The sequence below is a fragment of the Bombyx mori genome, chromosome 26, assembly GCF_030269925.1.
Source record: "Bombyx mori chromosome 26, ASM3026992v2".
Taxonomy (NCBI): Eukaryota; Metazoa; Arthropoda; class Insecta; order Lepidoptera; family Bombycidae; genus Bombyx; species Bombyx mori.
This window is the reverse complement of record NC_085132.1, coordinates 9,785,017-9,803,649: the sequence shown is the minus strand read 5'-3', so window position 1 is coordinate 9,803,649 and position 18,633 is coordinate 9,785,017. Positions and strand designations below refer to the sequence as shown.

The 18,633-nt window shown below is 41.7% G+C and overlaps 1 protein-coding gene across 1 annotated transcript in view; it reads left to right on the top strand.

Annotated features, from left to right (window-relative positions):
- Positions 1–18,633, top strand: part of LOC101735953 (protein O-GlcNAcase) — a 37,772-nt gene that overhangs the window by 12,272 nt on the left and 6,867 nt on the right. Inside the window, exons 13-21 of the mRNA XM_038020582.2 lie at positions 157–245; positions 1,144–1,315; positions 1,818–1,992; positions 2,321–2,374; positions 3,417–3,604; positions 12,288–12,376; positions 13,541–13,686; positions 15,316–15,464; positions 17,527–17,716. Coding sequence (XP_037876510.1) covers positions 157–245; positions 1,144–1,315; positions 1,818–1,992; positions 2,321–2,374; positions 3,417–3,604; positions 12,288–12,376; positions 13,541–13,686; positions 15,316–15,464; positions 17,527–17,716 — 1,252 coding nt within the window. The remainder of the gene's footprint in view (positions 1–156; positions 246–1,143; positions 1,316–1,817; positions 1,993–2,320; positions 2,375–3,416; positions 3,605–12,287; positions 12,377–13,540; positions 13,687–15,315; positions 15,465–17,526; positions 17,717–18,633) is intronic.

Here is an 18,633-nt window from a genome sequence, read left to right as displayed (position 1 = left end):
AAAATAAAAAAACACATGTCCGCTGAGTTTCTTGCCACTTCTTCTCAGGACGGAGGCTAGTTTTTGTGAATTGGCGGTAGTTCTTTTTGACGTTCAACAAGTATGTACTTTCATTTATGTTGAATACATTTTTTTTGATTTGATTTGATTTGACAGAACGGTTCAATGCAAGTCGAGGCCAGCAACAGTCCACTCAGCTCCGACATGATGGTGGAGCCGCCTGACACGACTGAAAATACTGATGAGTAAGTCACTCACCTCCATATTGGATTTATTCAAATCTACTTAGTCTTTAGGCTACTCTGTGTTTTTATCTTAAATTTATGTTTAGTTAAAAAAAATACTTAAATTCCTTGTTCTAAATAACATTCTCTGTAGAAATATTTAAATACATCTGTTCAAGTGTATAAGTTTGTTATTAATTTAATCATATCTCTCAAAATTCCGTATTTTATCGCAGATAGGTTTTGTTGAACAAACATTGAAATTTGCTGCTAGACTGGAGACTGCCATTTGTCATATGGCAAGGCGTGACGTCACGTATGTTTGTGATTAAAACTTTAAAAATAGTTTTAGTCATGTCTACGAACTGCGAAAACCACCATACCACCTGGTGTTAAGTGGTTACCGGAGCTCATAGACATCTACAACGTAAATGCCGTCACCCACCTTGAGATATGAGCTCTAAGGTCTCAGTATAGTTACAACGGCTGCCCCACCCTTCAAACCGAAACGCATTACTGCTTCACGGCAGAAATAGACGAGGTGGTGGTACCTACCCGCGCGGACTCACAAGACGTAAAAAGCTTAAACTTAATTAATAGCTTAAAGTCTAAGACTGATGCATAAAAAAAAGGGTGCGTGTACTTATGTACGCGCGTAAGAAGTTATACTTTTTTTTTATATTTAATAATTAATAATAAATATTTAACGTTAAAAAATGCTAATAACACTTTTTTTTATGAGTGTACATGCGCGAAAGTTCACCTGCGGCTATATTCAGACTCGCATTGTAATGAGCGATTTAGTGGGCAACTTCATTTCTGTTAATTTGGTGTCACGGTGCGCGCGCATTGTAAAATTTCACTCTCATAAATTTTTCATAACGCGCCTAAAGAAGTATAACTTCAATATCGCCTCTAGGCCGGAAGATAACGAAGATCTAACTGCTGAGGACTTGCTGCTGCTGTGCGAAGCCTTCTATCTACCCTTCGAGCACGGCGCGAGAGCTCTTCGGATGCTGCACGACTTCCACTGGTTGACCAGCCACGCCGCCATCACGCTGCGAGCCAACCGGTCCAGCGCTGCCCCTGAGGTAAGACACCTTGCTACCCACTCTGTGTGGTCCCATCACACATTATTAGTCCGTATCATTTCACTTTTCGGACAACGGACATGATTTTCACCTTTTTACAAATATTTGGCTGTATGATGTACGTTCCCTGTGCGCCGTTTTTGTCGCGCGTTAAAATAGCGGTCACCTTTTTTTGACAGTCTTTTAGTAGCTCGACTTATACCGATCCATGTAACATAATCAATTAATGTAATTTCTATCAACTTCAAAGCGTATATTTAACTTTAAATTTTTAACACGCATCAAGGAAAATTGTCAATACAATAATTTAATCACGTTGGCCTAATGTCGTAACTAGGGTCGCTAGGATAAAAAAAAAACATATAAGTAAAAGCACAAAAATTCTAGTTCTATTTTCCATATTAGTGTTCTACTTATATCTTTCACCAGAAAGAAAGACACTCATATTTTTTTGTATTACAAATACTGGATCGAAATTCCTTAAGATGTCGTGTATGTGCAGACGAGCGAGTGGACCCGCCGGCGGGCGCGGTTCTCATTCTGGGCGGGGCGCAGCCGCCGGGTGCTCCGGCGCGCGGGCCGGGCTGCCAACCGGGACCTGCACTCCGAGCTGCAGCCCTACCTGTGGGAGCTATGCGCCGTGCTCGCGCTGCTCGACGCCTTCCTCAAGTGGTTAGGTACGTTCGCTCGCAAGTACAATCGCGCATACAAGTGCAATCGCGCACACAAGGGGAAAACGATAATCTATACTAATATATTATAAATCTACAGTGGTTTTTACGGATGTTCCGTTATAACTACTGAACCATGCATCCGATTGACCTGAAACTTGGTATCCATGTAGAAAATACATGTACTTAATGAATAGACTAATATTTATATGAGTGTTGGACTCCCTAATAATAATGACAATAAATAATAATGTTAATTTTAAATGTTAAAATTTTTAAGTGTTTTTTTTTTTGTTTCTTAACATTTTAAAAACTTTTCTTATTCTCTGTACAGAACTAGGGAAGTTTCCTCCGAACATTACGAACAACATCCAAGGGAGCTACACATGTGAGTTTGAAAATTTATATCATTTACCAAATCGAATTAACTATACAGCAGAAATAAGTGATCATCTACAAATTTAAGTTTTTTTAATGCCCTAAATGGGCGAACTACCTCCCAGCCCATCAATCGCTAAGTAACTTGGCTTGGCTCTGCCCCCGGTATTGTTGAGGTCCATGGGAGACTGTAACCACTCACCATCAGGTAGGCCGTATGCTCGTCTGCCTACAAGAGCAAAAAAAATATTACCTGACCCTGAGACGTGAAATTCAAATCGTAATTGTATTTTAATAGTACAGTTAAACTGGAACACATTATTTTGAGAAGGCGGCACGACATGAGAACCCTCTCATCGTAGCCGCTGGAAACTACACACTCGACCCAGTAGACCGAATGGTAAACCGTCGACGTCGCCCAAAGCACGTCATTACGGATCCTCCTGACCCATTAACGGTGCTTTTAGGCACCACAAGCACCGGTCACCGTCCTCGTCGAACCCGTCGCTTGCGACGAAGAGCTCGACGAGCGAACTAACCCAATAGACACAGCCCACTGAGTTTCTCGCCGGATCTTCTCAGTGGGTCGCGTTTCGGATTCGGTGGTAGATTCTGCGAAGCACTGCTCTTGCTAGGGTCAGTGTTAGCAACTCTCCGGTTTGAGCCCGGTGAGCTCACCTACAAACGTTAGGGTGAAGCTGAAATAGCCTCTCAAGGCTATCAGCATAGGTAGGGAAAAAAAAGGAACACATGAATGCTTCTTGGCAACACTAGGCGTGACCGCGGTGCACAGCCAATCGATTAATTATTCTGTTTTCAATTTGTATGACTACTTCATGAATCGATACTGTAATCGATATTTATAACGTTAGATAGTGAAGTATCAAATTTGATCAATCGAATTCGTTTTGGATCCGCCACTTAGCTTAAATATATCTTATTAGATGTAGGAAGCTATTGATGGCTTTCAATTATGGCGAAACAAAACTGAAAAAAGAACATCTGTGACTCATACTAGATTGTATAGTTAGCTTTTTTTCTTTTTGCGACAGGGTTCTCGAAGGGTTGGCGGGAAGCGTTTGAGAGTGGCGCTCAGGAGCCCTGGGTGTTCCGCGGCGGCGTCGTGGCTGACCTGCGGCGCCTGCTGCCCGTGGACTGCGGCGACGTGCTGCGGTCGCCGCCGCGGGCCCCGGACCTGCCGCTCGCGCCGCGCCCCTACCGACCTGCCGACGAACTCGAGGTATCACGAACGTACCGATGAGGCTGTACGCGTCGTATGCCTTAGCCATCTGTAACTATACTTGAGACCTTAGAACTTATATCTCAAGGTGGGTGGCGCATTTACATTGTAGATGTCTATGGGCTCCAGTAACCACTTAACACCAGGTGGGCTGTGAGCTCGTCCACCCATCTAAGCAATAAATATAATATAATAAATAAATAAATAAATAAAAAAAGCCGATCGCCATATTGAAAAAAAAAGTAGAAACCTAAACGCTTGATTACTTTTCAGCAGAATATATCAGGATATCAGTAGGCTCATGTCCTTAACACAACAATAATAGATTCATAGGTGATTCATACAGTAACTCTTATTTGACAATTACAATAGAAGCTTCCGAATCGAGCTATCGATAACTTTAACAGTATTTGGACACACTTTAGTATATAATAATTAATATACTACATCAATTTGATATCGAAGTTCCTCTGCTTAGATGGTGTTCTTCGTATCTAAACCAAAGGCCGTCACAGGTTGTTATTGACGGGCACAGTTCCAATCCATTCATAGCTTCTTCGGGTGTACCTCAGGGTTCCATCTTGGGTCCACTATTTTTTAACATCTTTATCAACGAAATTACAAATCTTTTTAAATATTCTACCTGTTACCTATTTGCTGACGATCTTAAAATAATGCGTGTTATAAATGATGTGAATGATGCTGAACTATTACAGAGAGATATTGATAAATTGGTTGATTGGTGCCAAATTAATAAAATGTATTTGAATATTTCGAAATGTCTACATATAAAATTTACATTAAAACGCAATATAATACCAACACAATATCATATTTCAGGGGAATGCTTGAGTGAAGTTTCTCAGACTCGTGATTTAGGGGTGGAGCTTGATACCAAGCTGAATTTCACTAAGCACATTGACAAAATTATAGATGCCGCGAACAAATCACTGGGTTTTGTACTTAGGAATAGTAAAGAGTTTAAGAAGGTTTCCACTACGCTATTGCTTTACAACAGTTATGTTAGAAGCAAACTTGATTACTGCAGCACTGTGTGGTGTCCTACATACAAAACCCATATTAACAGGATTGAGAGAATTCAAAAAAAGTTACTTCGCCACATGTCGTACCGTTTTAGGCCGCCTAATTATGTTGAATCTTATGTTGATAGGGCTAAATATTTTAAAATGCAAACATTGAGTGATCGCCGCGATATGTTAGGCTTATGTTTTTTACATCAAGTTATGAGTGGTACTGTCGACTCCCAATTCATCCTCAATAAATTCTCTTTGAAGGTACCATCTAGGTTACCTCGTCGCCCCGTTGCTCTTTTCAGCACCCGCTTTAGCAGAACCAATCTAGGCAAGCACTCACCTACTCCTCGTCTAACTAACCTTTATAATAATCTTGTTAGAAAAGTTGAAAACCTTGACATATTTGGCGATTCCCTTCCAATATTTAAGAACAAAATTATAAAAAGTTGTTGTTGAACCTCAGCCTCAGCCTCGGTCTGAGTACTCGGGTATTACTGCCCTTGTTGTCTTTCTTTTGTTTTTAATTTTGTTCCGTCCCGTAACAGTTTGTTCTAAAATACATATTTATATTATTATTTTTTTTTTTATTGTGAATAATTTTTTTTTTTTTATTCTTTGAGTACGTAACGCGACACAATTTGGTTTATATGTATTATTCATTTCTTATTTTTTCTTGTACTGGGTCTGCGACATGTTGTGTGTATCGGAATGCACCATTTCCGTGGGAAATGGTTCTTCGGCGCGACACTAGCGCCACCACTTGCCTGCCTGTTAGTGCGGCAAAAAACAAAAAAAGAGTTTTTCGCGCGAAGCCGCTGTAGCCGCATCGGCACGCGCATAATATTTAATTAGTGTGTAAAGTTCCCCCTTTCATATAAAAAACTGGAAAATAGTGACAGTGACCTATGACTACATGTGAAGGATAGATGAACTGATTCTGTCGGCAATACTCATCCTCTACCAGGACCTTCGGACGTGGTTGCGGGACGATTCACGGTAAGTCGTCAGACCTAGGCCATATCCTAATCATAAATTTGGTCCATTCGAACCGGGTACATATTTTCCAGTTTGTGTCGTGTTATTTAGCAGTATTTACGTACTCATTTTCAAATTGTAAAATCACGCGTTCGATTCTTAGCGTCCCCCGCCATCTTTTGTTTCGCAAAATGTCGGAAGGTGAAGAATTATCGCCATGTGAACAAGATATTTTCGAAAGGGATTTAATTCTTGATGAACTCAAACGTATCATTCTACTCGCGAAGACGAACGAACAACAATTTCGCTCGCGTACTATAGACCTAGCGGCTCACCAAAGAAAGTTTACAAAGGTTCAGACTAAAATTGAAAAGTTTCTCATCAGATCCAAATCATTTAGCAAAGATGATAACATAAAGATTCGTAATGATTTTAATGACTTATACTACGAAATTGTCGGTCACTTAAACTCGTTAAAGTCGATGGATGAGCGTCAGCGCCGTTTCAATCGGTCAAGTAATTGTTCATTTGATGCGATAAGTAACGATAAAAGAAATTTACCTACTTTACCTTTACCTGAATTCAAAGGCGATCCTACGGATTGGCCATCATTTTATGATTTATTCAAATCTTTAGTGCATACCAACAATGCCTACTCTAAAGCAGAGAAACTTAGATATCTTCTACTTGCAGTTAAAAACGAACCGTATAACCTGATCAAATCCATACCTATCACGGAAGATAACTACCCGATCGCGTTAGAAATATTGTTAACCCGCTACGAAAATAAAAGGGTAATTGCGTCGAAACATCTAGATCGAATTTTAGACATAGAATCGTGTTCAGATAGATCTCCGTATAGTGTACGAAAATTGTTAAATGTCTATCAGGAAAACATGAAGGCATTAGAGGTCATGGACTTTCCGACTCATGAGTGGAGTTTCGTTCTCCTACAAATTTTACTACGTAAAATTCCGAGTAGTATGAGAAAGGGATTCGAACGTTCATTGGCCAAGCCATCCGATATTCCAGAAGTAGACACATTGGTTTCATATTTACAACATGAAATCGCCGCGGAAGAAATGGTATCTCCTAGCTCCTCAAGTACCTCCGCACAGCACGCTAACAAACAGATATCGCGGGTAGGTAATCCGCTGCCATTACAGCCGCGTAGCTACAATGTAGGTCCGAACAGTTTTGCGCCGGTAAAGCGATCGTTTGCCGCCAACGTGTCATCAGACCAAACTCGACCTACGGCCGATGCTAATAAGGTTCGAACTTGCTTGAAGTGTAACGGTTCACACATGTTGACAAAATGTGCAGAGTTTTTAAATCTTTCCCCGCAGGATAGGTATTCCCTTGTACAAAACAAAAGTGTTTGTTATAATTGTTTGAATGTCGGTCACGACGTAAAAAATTGCATTTCTAATTTTGTGTGTAGAACGTGTCATAAACGACATCATAGTTTATTACATTTTACGAATCAACCGGCTCAAGCGCTAGCGGTTGCAAGCGAAATCAAGCAACCTATTGTTGTTCCGCTCACTCCTATGCAGGAGAAGCCGACTCCGATCGCGGTACACGGAAATTGCGCATCTAACTTACCTCTCGCTCGCACTGGAACAGTGTTGTTATCGACAGCACTAGTGGATATTGTCATAGGTAATAATATGACGATTTCCACTGTTAGATGCATGGTAGACACGGGGAGCCAGGCATCGTTTATTACCGAAGCTTGTGTGCAGCGCTTAGGTCTAGCACGCCGGCATAGCAACGTGCCGGTGTTCGGTATTGGTGACACCGGACCCGTGCATCCAAAAGGTTTAGTTTCGTGTTCCATTGCGCCTAAAGGTCAACAACAACCTGTCATTCCGGTAAATGCGTTAATTTTGCCCGAATTAATTCCAAAAATGCCAAGTGTACCTTTACCGTATACCGGGTGGTCACATTTGAAAAATCTGAAGTTAGCTGATCCGGACTTTCATACGCCCCAGCCTGTTGAAATGTTACTAGGAGCGGATATACTGTCCCACGTGTTACTAGGCAACACTATCGTAGGCCCGCCGGGCACGCCGATCGCTATGAATAGTGTGTTCGGTTATTTACTTTTAGGCAAATTAGATTTAGATTCTTCTGTTCCAACTTCATTTCAAGTGTGTTTTAGCTCGTTTGACAACGACAACCTTCAGAGATTTTGGGAGCTGGAATCAATACCAGAGAAACGGAGTTACACTCCAGATGAGGAGTTGTGCGAATCCTTTTTTCAAAAGACGCACACTCGTAATGCGGACGGGCGATACGTGGTCGCCCTCCCGTTTAAGCCTGACGCACCGTCTCTCGGCGAGTCGCGGTCCATTGCGCTAGCTCGGTTTCATAAACTAGAATATCGGTTAGAACGCAACCTCAAGTTGAAGGCTGATTACCACGCTTGTCTCCAGGAATACGTAGACCTCAACCACATGGAGCTCGTCGATGATCAACCTTCAGTTAGTGAAAGTTATTACATTCCGCACCACTGCGTGGTCAAAGAATCGAGTGAGTCGACGCCTACACGTGTGGTGTACGACGCCGGTTGTCGCTCAACTAGTGGGTATTCGCTCAATGACGTTTTACTAACGGGTCCTAAGCTTCACATGGACATAGTGGACGTCCTTCTTAAATTTCGTGTCCATTCAATCGCGCTTACTGCCGACATAAAACAAATGTATCGTAATATACTTGTTCGTGAAAGTGACAAAGATTTTCAGCGTATTGTGTGGCGCACATCACCAGAGCAAACTATTCGTGACTACCGTTTGCGTACAGTCACATTCGGTGTGAAATCGTCACCTTACCTCGCTCTGCGTACAATAAAACAACTCGCTCAAGATGAGGCCGAGCGGTTCAAACTCGCGTCGCCCGTTTTACTTAACGATGTTTTCGTCGACGACGTCGTATCTGGCGAGGACTCTGAAGTCAGCGCACTCGCGCTACAACAAGAGCTGATAGGTATTTGTGGGGCGGCTGGGTTTGAATTGCGCAAATGGCACAGCAACTCGCCAGCGTTACTCGCTGCGGTGCTGCCATCAGAGTCTCATGGTGAGCGGCCGGAGAACGTTCTCTTCGCTGAAATGGAGATCGACAAAAAGGTTAAGGTTCTGGGCTTACAGTGGAACCCTAAATCTGATTCATTCAATTTTAAAGTCCAAGTTTCATCGATTAAGTGTACAAAGCGTGTCATTCTTTCAGAAATAGCAAAAATATACGACCCCCTCGGGCTATTATCACCGGTCACATTGTTTGCCAAACATTTGATTCAACTCTTATGGATAGCCAAAGTCGATTGGGATGAGACGCCGCCTGTTGACATAGTAAATTCGTGGTCTTCTTTCGTTGACGAGCTCCCACTCATCTCACAAGTCTCATTTCCGCGTTATATATTTAACAATACCAATCCCGAACCGATACAAATTCACGGTTTTGCTGACGCTTCCGAGAAGGGTTTCGGAGCATGTGTATATATTCGTTACAAAGATCAAGAAGATTTCATTCAAACTCACCTGATTATAGCCAAAACTCGCGTCGCACCGTTGAGTGTGCGTCTCACTATTCCTCGCCTCGAACTAATGGCGGCAGTCCTCTTATCTAAATTAATTGAAAAAGTAATGCTCACTTACAGTGGTCGTGTTCGCTTCGACCAGGTCTACGCTTGGTCCGACGCATCCATCGTGCTAGCATGGCTACACTCATCTCCGCACGAATGGAAAACCTTCGTTTCGAACCGTGTCAGTGAGATTTTGCGCCGCATACCCGCGGACCGCTGGCGCCACGTCCCGTCGGCCGACAATCCCGCCGACGCTGCGTCTCGTGGCCTTTTGCCCGCCGCGCTCGTACAGCATGACTTATGGTACCACGGACCCTCGTGGCTACATCTGGGTCAGAACTCCTGGCCGATTCAAAATCCCGTAAGAGACACGTGCGAAGAAAAACGCAACGTATCGGTGTGTTCCAGCGCGTCAACGGCGCCGCCTATACAGGATGTTGATTTTATTACGCGATTTTCGTCGCTTGGAAAACTTGTTCGTGTCACCGCACTCATCTTTCGGTTTTTCAACAAATGTAAAAAAACACAACAATCGTTTTCAAGGTACATTACCGTGACAGAATATAATTTCGCATTAAATCGGCTCATTCGAATTACGCAGCAATCCGTGTTTAGCGAAGACATAATCAATATCCGAGTGGGTAAATTACCATCAACGAATTTGCGTCGTTTAACGCCATACTTGGATGATACGGACGAGTTACTTAAAGTTGGTGGTCGAATCCATAAATCGCTTTTACAATTTGAATCCAAACATCAATTAATTCTACCTAAAAAACACCCTTTAACTAATCTTATTATTGACGATGCACACTTATGTAATTTACATGCCGGACCGCAGTCCGTTCGCTACGCGTTTTTACAACGCTATTGGATTTTGTCAAGCGGTAACATCGTGCGGCAGCGCATACATCGCTGCGTGCAGTGCTTCCGCGCGCGCCCGACGCACAATCAACCGCGCATGGGACCACTCCCAGCAGTTCGTGTTCGCCCCGCGCGACCGTTTCTAAAGACCGCGGTAGATTTTGCTGGTCCATTTTACGTGCGCGCCAATAAGGTGCGTAATGCAAAAATTATAAAATGTTACGTGTCGGTTTTCGTGTGTATGAGCGTTAAAGCGATACACCTCGAATTAGTTTCAGAGCTTTCCACAGAAGCCTTTATAGCAGCCCTGCGACGTTTCACGTCCCGTCGTGGTTTATGCACCGATATTTATTCAGACTGTGGAAAGAACTTTGTCGGGTGTAACCACTATCTTCAAGACCTTTACGAGTTTTTACGAAGGGAATCTGTGCAAAGCGCACTTAACCAACAAACCCTTCAACAGGGAATTACGTGGCACTTTCAACCTCCATACGCGAGCCATTTCGGAGGACTACATGAGTCTGGTGTTCGTAGTTTTAAACACCATCTTCATCGCGTTGTAGGTAATCGCATCCAAACGTACGACGAGATGCATACGTTCTTGTGTCAGGTCGAAGCGATCTTAAATTCGCGTCCACTTTGCGTTTTAAGTTCAGATGCTTCGGATCCCATTTCATTAACACCTTCCCATTTTTTAATCGGAGAGCCCATGACAGCTCTGCCTGACGTATCATTGATAGATGAGTCACCGAATCGTCTCACTCGCTGGCGCTGGATTCAACAATCCATCCAGCACTTTTGGAAGAGATGGAGCAAAGAATATCTCCACGAACTTCAGCAAAGTAACAAGTGGCTTCAGGACAAGGGCGTCGCCCTTCGTGAAGGCACTGTTGTGGTGGTATGCGACGACCGCTTGCCGCCGTTGCAATGGAGGTTGGCGCGCATCCACGAACTTCATCCCGGCTCGGACAATATCACACGAGTTGTAACCATTAAAATGGGAAATTCCCTTTATAAACGACCCGTGGTTAAAATATGTCCTCTTCCCTTGGAGTAGTTCAAGTCATTAATTATTAGTTTTTTGAATTTATTAGTTTCGAGTAAGTTTTTTAAGCTTTACGTTCTTTCGATATTAGTTTTAACTTTTGAATATTAAAAGCAACTACGTGCTTTTAAGGTGAGCGGCATGTTCCGTCCCGTAACAGTTTGTTCTAAAATACATATTTATATTATTATTTTTTTTTTTATTGTGAATAATTTTTTTTTTTTATTCTTTGAGTACGTAACGCGACACAATTTGGTTTATATGTATTATTCATTTCTTATTTTTTCTTGTACTGGGTCTGCGACATGTTGTGTGTATCGGAATGCACCATTTCCGTGGGAAATGGTTCTTCGGCGCGACACTAGCGCCACCACTTGCCTGCCTGTTAGTGCGGCAAAAAACAAAAAAAGAGTTTTTCGCGCGAAGCCGCTGTAGCCGCATCGGCACGCGCATAATATTTAATTAGTGTGTAAAGTTCCCCCTTTCATATAAAAAACTGGAAAATAGTGACAGTGACCTATGACTACATGTGAAGGATAGATGAACTGATTCTGTCGGCAATACTCATCCTCTACCAGGACCTTCGGACGTGGTTGCGGGACGATTCACGGTAAGTCGTCAGACCTAGGCCATATCCTAATCAAATTTTTTATTATTATTAATAGTATTGTTAAATCTCTATTAATATATTAATGTAATGCATGCTGTGATTGCCTATAATTAGAGTTGCAGTTATCAATTGCTCTATACATGTCAATGTTATTTTATGTCTTACTGTAAACCCTGTCGGTAATCCTTAAATAAATAAATAAATAAATAATTAATAGTAACTAGCTGACCCGGCTATCTTCGTAGTGCCTCAATCGATAAATAAAAGACCTAAACTTTTGTATAAAATAAACTTAAAACAAAGAAAAGGAATCCGCCCGACGGAGGACACATCAATGGAAAAACAAAATTGTTATTTCTATTTAATTCCGAGCATTTTCATATTTATCTATCTTTTAAATCTTCTCTGAACTTCGACAAATAATTCAAGAACAAATTAGCCAAATCGGTCCAGCCGTTCTCGAGTTTTAGCGAGACTAACGAACAGCAATTCATTTTATATATATATAGATTTGTAATTAATAGCCTAACGGTACTTACTCGCTAAAATGATATCGTCGTCTCTCCACACAGATATACGAGATCTACAACAAGACGTGTCGTGAAGGTGACGTCAGCAGCGACATGTTCCCCAGCGATCTCCAGTCGCTGCCCACGGACCGGTGAGGCTTCACACTGTTCTGTGCCATCGTTCCGGCCTGTTTTAAAAAAACATCAAAACTAAAGCTTTTTACCCGCATTACTATACGAAACAAGTATTAGTATGATGACGTCACTATACATAAGAGCATAAGAAAGCGAAGAAAATTTGCATAATTACTGGTGGTAGGACCTCTTGTGAAACCGCACGGGTAGGTACTACCAACCCGTCTATTTCTGCCGTAAAGCAGTAATGCGTTTCAGTTTGAAGGGTGGGGCAGTCGCTGTAACTATACCGAGACCTTAGAACTCTTTTTTTTTTATTGCTTAGATGGGTGGACGAGCTCACGGACCACCTGGTGGTTACTGGAACCCATAGACATCCACAACGTAAATGCGCCAACCACATTGAGATATAAGTTCTAAGGTTCTAAGGTATAGTACAACGGCTACCCCACCCTTAAAACAGAAATGCATTACTGCTTCACGGCAGAAATAGGCAGGGCGGTTGTACCTAAAAAAAAAAAGGTGGATGTACCCACCCGTGTGAAGTCACAAGAGGTCCTACCGCCAGTAATTACGCAAATTTTCTTCGCCCTTTTATGCTCTTTTATGTATAGTGACGTCATCGTACTAATGCTTGCTTCAGATATCTCAAGGTGGGTGGCGTCATCTACGTTGTAGTTGCCTATGGGTTCCAGTAACCACTGAACACCAGGTGGGCTGTGAGCTCGTTCACCCATCTAAGCAATAAAAAAACGAAACAACACGTATGTACGTATGTAGTTAATAGGCTGTGGACTCCATCGTTGTCTCAGGATTATTAGTCTCTTAGTTATAAGTCCGGTCATCGTTCTCGTCGGACCCGTCGCTTGCGACGAAGGGCTCGGCGAGTAAACTGACTCACAAACACAGCACTCTGAGCTTCTGCCGGATCTTCTCAGTGGGTGGCGTTTCCGACCCGGTGGTAGATTCTGCGAAGCACTGCTCTTGCTAGGGCCAGTGTCAGCAACGCCTCCTGGTTTGAGCCCCGAGAGCTAACCTACACGTTAGGGCTACCCTCACATAGCCCTTCAAGGCTATCAGCTTAGGTAGAAAAAAAGTTATAAGCTAATAATATCTGACGATATTTTGTCACATACATTGATAGAACGTTGAATTAATCTAGATTATTTTAACATCTTCAGGTTAATAGCACCATTCCTTCATCTGTCGCCCGATTTGTGTATGGTATTGGAGGACGACGGCTCGTTCACGCATTCCGATGCGACGACGCCGGATTCTGAACCCTCGGACCCTGATAATAAGGATATGCCGTCGTCGAAAATGAACGGTAAGTTCGAATCGTTTTGGCCTCAAGTGATTGTATCGCAACTTTGAGATATCATTCTAAGTTACAGAGACGTTAGATTGAAGAAAATTAAATGAATTGAAGGCCGTGAGATCGTTCACCTATCTATGCAATCTATCTTAACACCAGGTGGTAATACGTACTCAACAAATGTTCACGATTGACTTCCACGGTGAAGGAATAACATCGTATAATAAAAATCAAACCCGCAAAATTATAATTTGCGTAATCACTAGTGGTAGGACCTCTTGGGAGTCCGAGCGGGTGGGTACCACCACCACGCCTATTTCCGCCGTGAAGCAGTAATGCGTTTCGGCTCGAAGGGCGGGGTAGCCGTTGTAACTATACTTGAGACTTAGTAACTTGTGTCTCAAGGTGGGTGGCGCATTTATGTTGTAGATGTCTATGGGCTCCAGTAACCACTTAACACCAGGTGGGCTGTGAGCTCGTCCACCCATCTAAGCAATCTATATATATAAAAATGAATTGCTGTTCGTTAGTCTCGCTAAAACTCGAGAACGGCTGGACCGATTTGGCTAATTTTGGTCTTTAATTATTTGTGTTAGTCCAGAGAAGGTTTAGAAGGTAGAAAAATATGAAAATGCTCGGAATTAAACAAAAATAACAATTTTGTTTTTCCTTTGATGTGTCCCCCTTTTGTTTGTTTTAAGTTTATTTTATACAAAACTTTAAGTCTTTTGATTTATCGATTGGGGTACTACGAAGTCTGCCGGGTCAGCTAGTAAATAAATAAAAACGGTGCGCGTGCAACTTGGTGCACGTGAATGAAGTGAAACTTCTTATTCGATGGTGATGACTGATTCGATTTGATCCGATGGTTTTCTTCGCTTTTCATCCTTAAATTAGGTTGCTCTTGTAATAGAGAATGCTGTGTATAAGAGATGCGACATCTTCAAAACATTTACGGCCGTCTGGTGTAGTGTTAAGTGACATGGTCACTACACAAGGGGGTCGCGGGTTCGAATCCCGCCAAGGGAAGATATTTGTATGATAAATATAAATGTCTTTTCCAGGGTTATGGATGTATATTAAATATATGTATGTGTATAATAAAAATCTTACATTTATTTCCGTTATCTGGTACCTGTAACACAAGTTCTTTATCTTCAAGAACTTATCACGGGACCAGTTAACGTGGTGTGATTGTTAGTAAATATTTATTATTATTTTTATATTATTATTAAGACATAATTTTTTTTTTATTGCCCTTGTAGGCAGACGAGCATACGGCCCACCTGATGATGAGTGGTTACCGTCGTTCATAGACTTCAGCAATGCTAGGGGCAGAGCCAAGCCGCTGCCTACCGCTTAATATCCTCCACAAGCCTCGTTTGAAGAAGGATATGTCATAGCGCTCGGAAAACACCGTGGAGGGGAGCCCATTCCATAGCCGGATGGTACGTGGCAAAAAAGACGTCTGGAAACGCACTGTCGATGAACGCAGAAGTTCCAGATAATATGGATGAACTCTACTCCGGTGCGGGCGGTGCGATGGTAAAAACGAGATGCCGGTATCATCTCGAACAATTCCTCAGAGCACTCCCCAAACTCCCCACTCCCTAATAATAAAAAGGGGAATGTTTTGAGCAGGTGTTCGAAAGGAAGTGGTGGGGTTCGCGTGCGCCGCGCTCGACAGCAAGGAGTTCTACCGGCTGCAGGAGATCGCCTGGGTGCCGGAGCTGTGCGAGAAGTACCCGCTGTCCCTACTCGACAGGACCGACCTCAGCGAAGCCGCTAAAGTTAGTACTTACTAAACCTTTCATACTGTTAATATTGTTACGCGCTCCGGTCATCGTTCTCGTCGAACCCGTCGCTTGCGTAACAATATGGATTAGTGTAGATCCACAGAAAGTCCTATTTCTAAATTTAATAATGGCGGGATATTTAGAAAGAAAGAAAGAAAGAAAGAAAGAAAGAAATCATTTATTCGCCAAGCATAGTGAAAATGAGTTATTACATAAATTAAAAGCAGCGTGTATGCTTTGTTATTATTTGACATGCGAATTTTAGTGCAGTGCATAGTTATAATATTATATAATTTACCATTCATTCATCCATAATTCAACTAATAATTAAAAATCCATTTATTTTCAATGTCATCCCCAAGAAAATCATTCACGTGATAATAATTTTCACTAATAAGATTACCTTTAAGGTTTTTTTTAAAATTAAAATCATCTAAGTCTCTTAATTTCTTCGGTAGTTTATTAAATATCCTAACGCTCATACCTAGTATACTATTATTCTTTAATGTAGTTTTGGTTTTTGGAAAACATAGCTTATCGTCGCGTCGATTTCTGTTTGCCACATTAGACATCTTAGTGAATCTATTGGGACAAGTTTTAACAAAAGATGCAACTTCGTATATATATAGGCAAGGAAGGGTAAAAAGTTTATGCTTTGCAAAATATGGCTTGCAGCTGTCGGCTATTGCCAATCCAAACATAGACCTTAAACACCTTTTTTGTGCCTTAAAAACTTGATCTTTTTGCGTTGAGTTTCCCCAGAAAATTATTCCATATCTAAGACAGGATTCAACTACACCACGATATGCAGTTAGTAAGGCGTCTGTGTTTAAAATAGAGGATAATTTAAAGAGTGCATAGGCCGAGGAGCTGACACGTTTACACAGTCCGTCTGTATGAGATTTCCAATCTAATTTGTTGTCAATTTTTACACCGAGGAAATCTACATTTTCTGTTTCATATATATGATTGTTATTATTATAAATAGTCAAATTTATATATTTATTTCTTTGATAAAATTGCATAAATTTTGTTTTTTCTAAATTAATTATTAAATTATTTTTATCAAGCCAAGATATTATTGAATGAAGAGTACTATTAATATCGTGTTCATATAAAATGTCATTTCTACACCTAATAGTTATGGTGCTGTCGTCTGCAAAAAGAGTCATAGGGTGGTCAATTGAATTTGGAAAATCATTAATGTAAATTATAAATAAAAGAGGCCCAAGTACGCTTCCTTGCGGAACACCGTATGTGATCTTACGTTTGTTAGACTTAAATTTAAGTTCTGTTTTTTTTTACAAAATCTATGTTACTAATTTCAGTGTATTGTATTCGATCTTTTAAATAAGACTCCAGTAAGTTTAATATATTTCCTCGCATCCCGCAGTATTCCAATTTACTTAACAGTATGTTAAAATCGACATGATCGAAAGCTTGAGTCATATCGCAGAAAAGAGCAGTGATGTAGTTACCTTTGTCCATATCACATGTAATAACGTTCAAAAAGTCGAAAATTGCCATATTTATATTTTGACGAAATCCTTTTTGGTTTTCAAGCAGAACGTTATATTTTTCAAGAAAATCATATATTTCTTTGTACAAAAACTTTTCAACTATCTTAGAGAAAACAGGTAGCAAAGCCACTGGTCTATAAAACTCCATTAGCTCTCTATTTTTAGCTTTAGAAATTTTATTTAGTTTTAGAAAGTACATCATTGTCGGATAATGAAATAAAAAAGCTAGATGTGGCTTCTTTTAGAAAGTGCATTTGAGTTTCAAGTTAATGCAATTTAACGGAAGGCTCTTCGTATTGGAGATGATTGATGTAACTATGCTAGGCTAAAAAGTCTTGTAATCTAAGGCCGTAATAAAAAAATTCTGCTTTTAATTGTTTTTATGTCCGGTTTTTTTTATGTTGGAATTCGTTTCTCGTTTTAGTATTCAGTAAAACACTTAATTTTTTTTTATCAAAAATTAAACTGGCTGTAAGTGACGTTGTCTGCGTGTGGTCACTGAACAGTTCTATTGTACAAGTGTGTTCGTCACCCAGGAGTACATCCGCGAGCTGCACGGCGGCGGGGCGGGCGGCGCGGCGGGCGGCGCGGGGGAGGCGGCGGAGGCGGCGGAGACGGCGCGGCGGGGCGCGGCGGCGGAGGTGCGGTGCGGCGCGGTGCCGGCGGCGGACTCGCTGGCGCCCGCGCGCATGCTCACGTGTCTGCTGGCGGCGCTCCGGGCCAGCGGTACGCATGCGCTTCTATATTCAACAACTGACCCTTGTTGCATACCCGATCCTGTAGACCGAATGGTAAACAGTCGACGTCGCCCAAAGCACGTCATTACGGATCCTCCCGATCCATTAACGGTGCTTTTAGGCACCACAAGCACCGGTCACGCAAGCAAGGGCTCGACGAGCGAATTAACCCACAGACTCCGCCCACTGAGTTTCTCGCCGGATCTTCTCAGTGATAGATTCTGCGAAGCACTGCTCTTGCTAGGGCCAGTGTTAGCATCACTCCGGTTTGAGCCCCGTGAGCTCACCTACTAGTTAAGGTTACGCTGCAATAGCCTCTCAAGGCTATCAACTTAGGTAGGAAAAAAAGGCACTTGTTTCAATCGACTTTTTTTGGCGGGAACGCGAGGAGCGAAGTTGTGTGATTTGTTTTATTTTGTCTATTTAGTGTTTCTTCAGGTTTAAATGTGTAATAACGGTGGTTTATTAACTGTTTAATATCTGCGAAAGTGCACAATTGTGGGATCCCCAAAAAAGTCCACTGAAAAATTTCACCAAATGACCACCATTTTACTGAGATTATATTTCATCCCATATCATCTCATTTCATTCGTTTCACTTCGTTTTCGTTTAATTTCATTTCATGCCATGTTTCATAATAATCAACTTCATTTCATTTCATAATAACATTTTCCACATAAAATTTTTTTCATCAAAATTAAAATAAGACTTGACCTGAAGGTCTTAGTTACCAGGTCCAAAAATCCCTTAAAATAAAAATAAAACTTTTTTCAATCGGTCTAGATAGATTAATTCACGAAGCAGCTCCTCCTGAGTTGCTAGGTCTTCTTTGAAAGCACTGGGGCGGATGTCAGCAAATCTTATCTCCCCTTACTGACCCTTTGCTCGCCTACCTGCCCTGGTGAA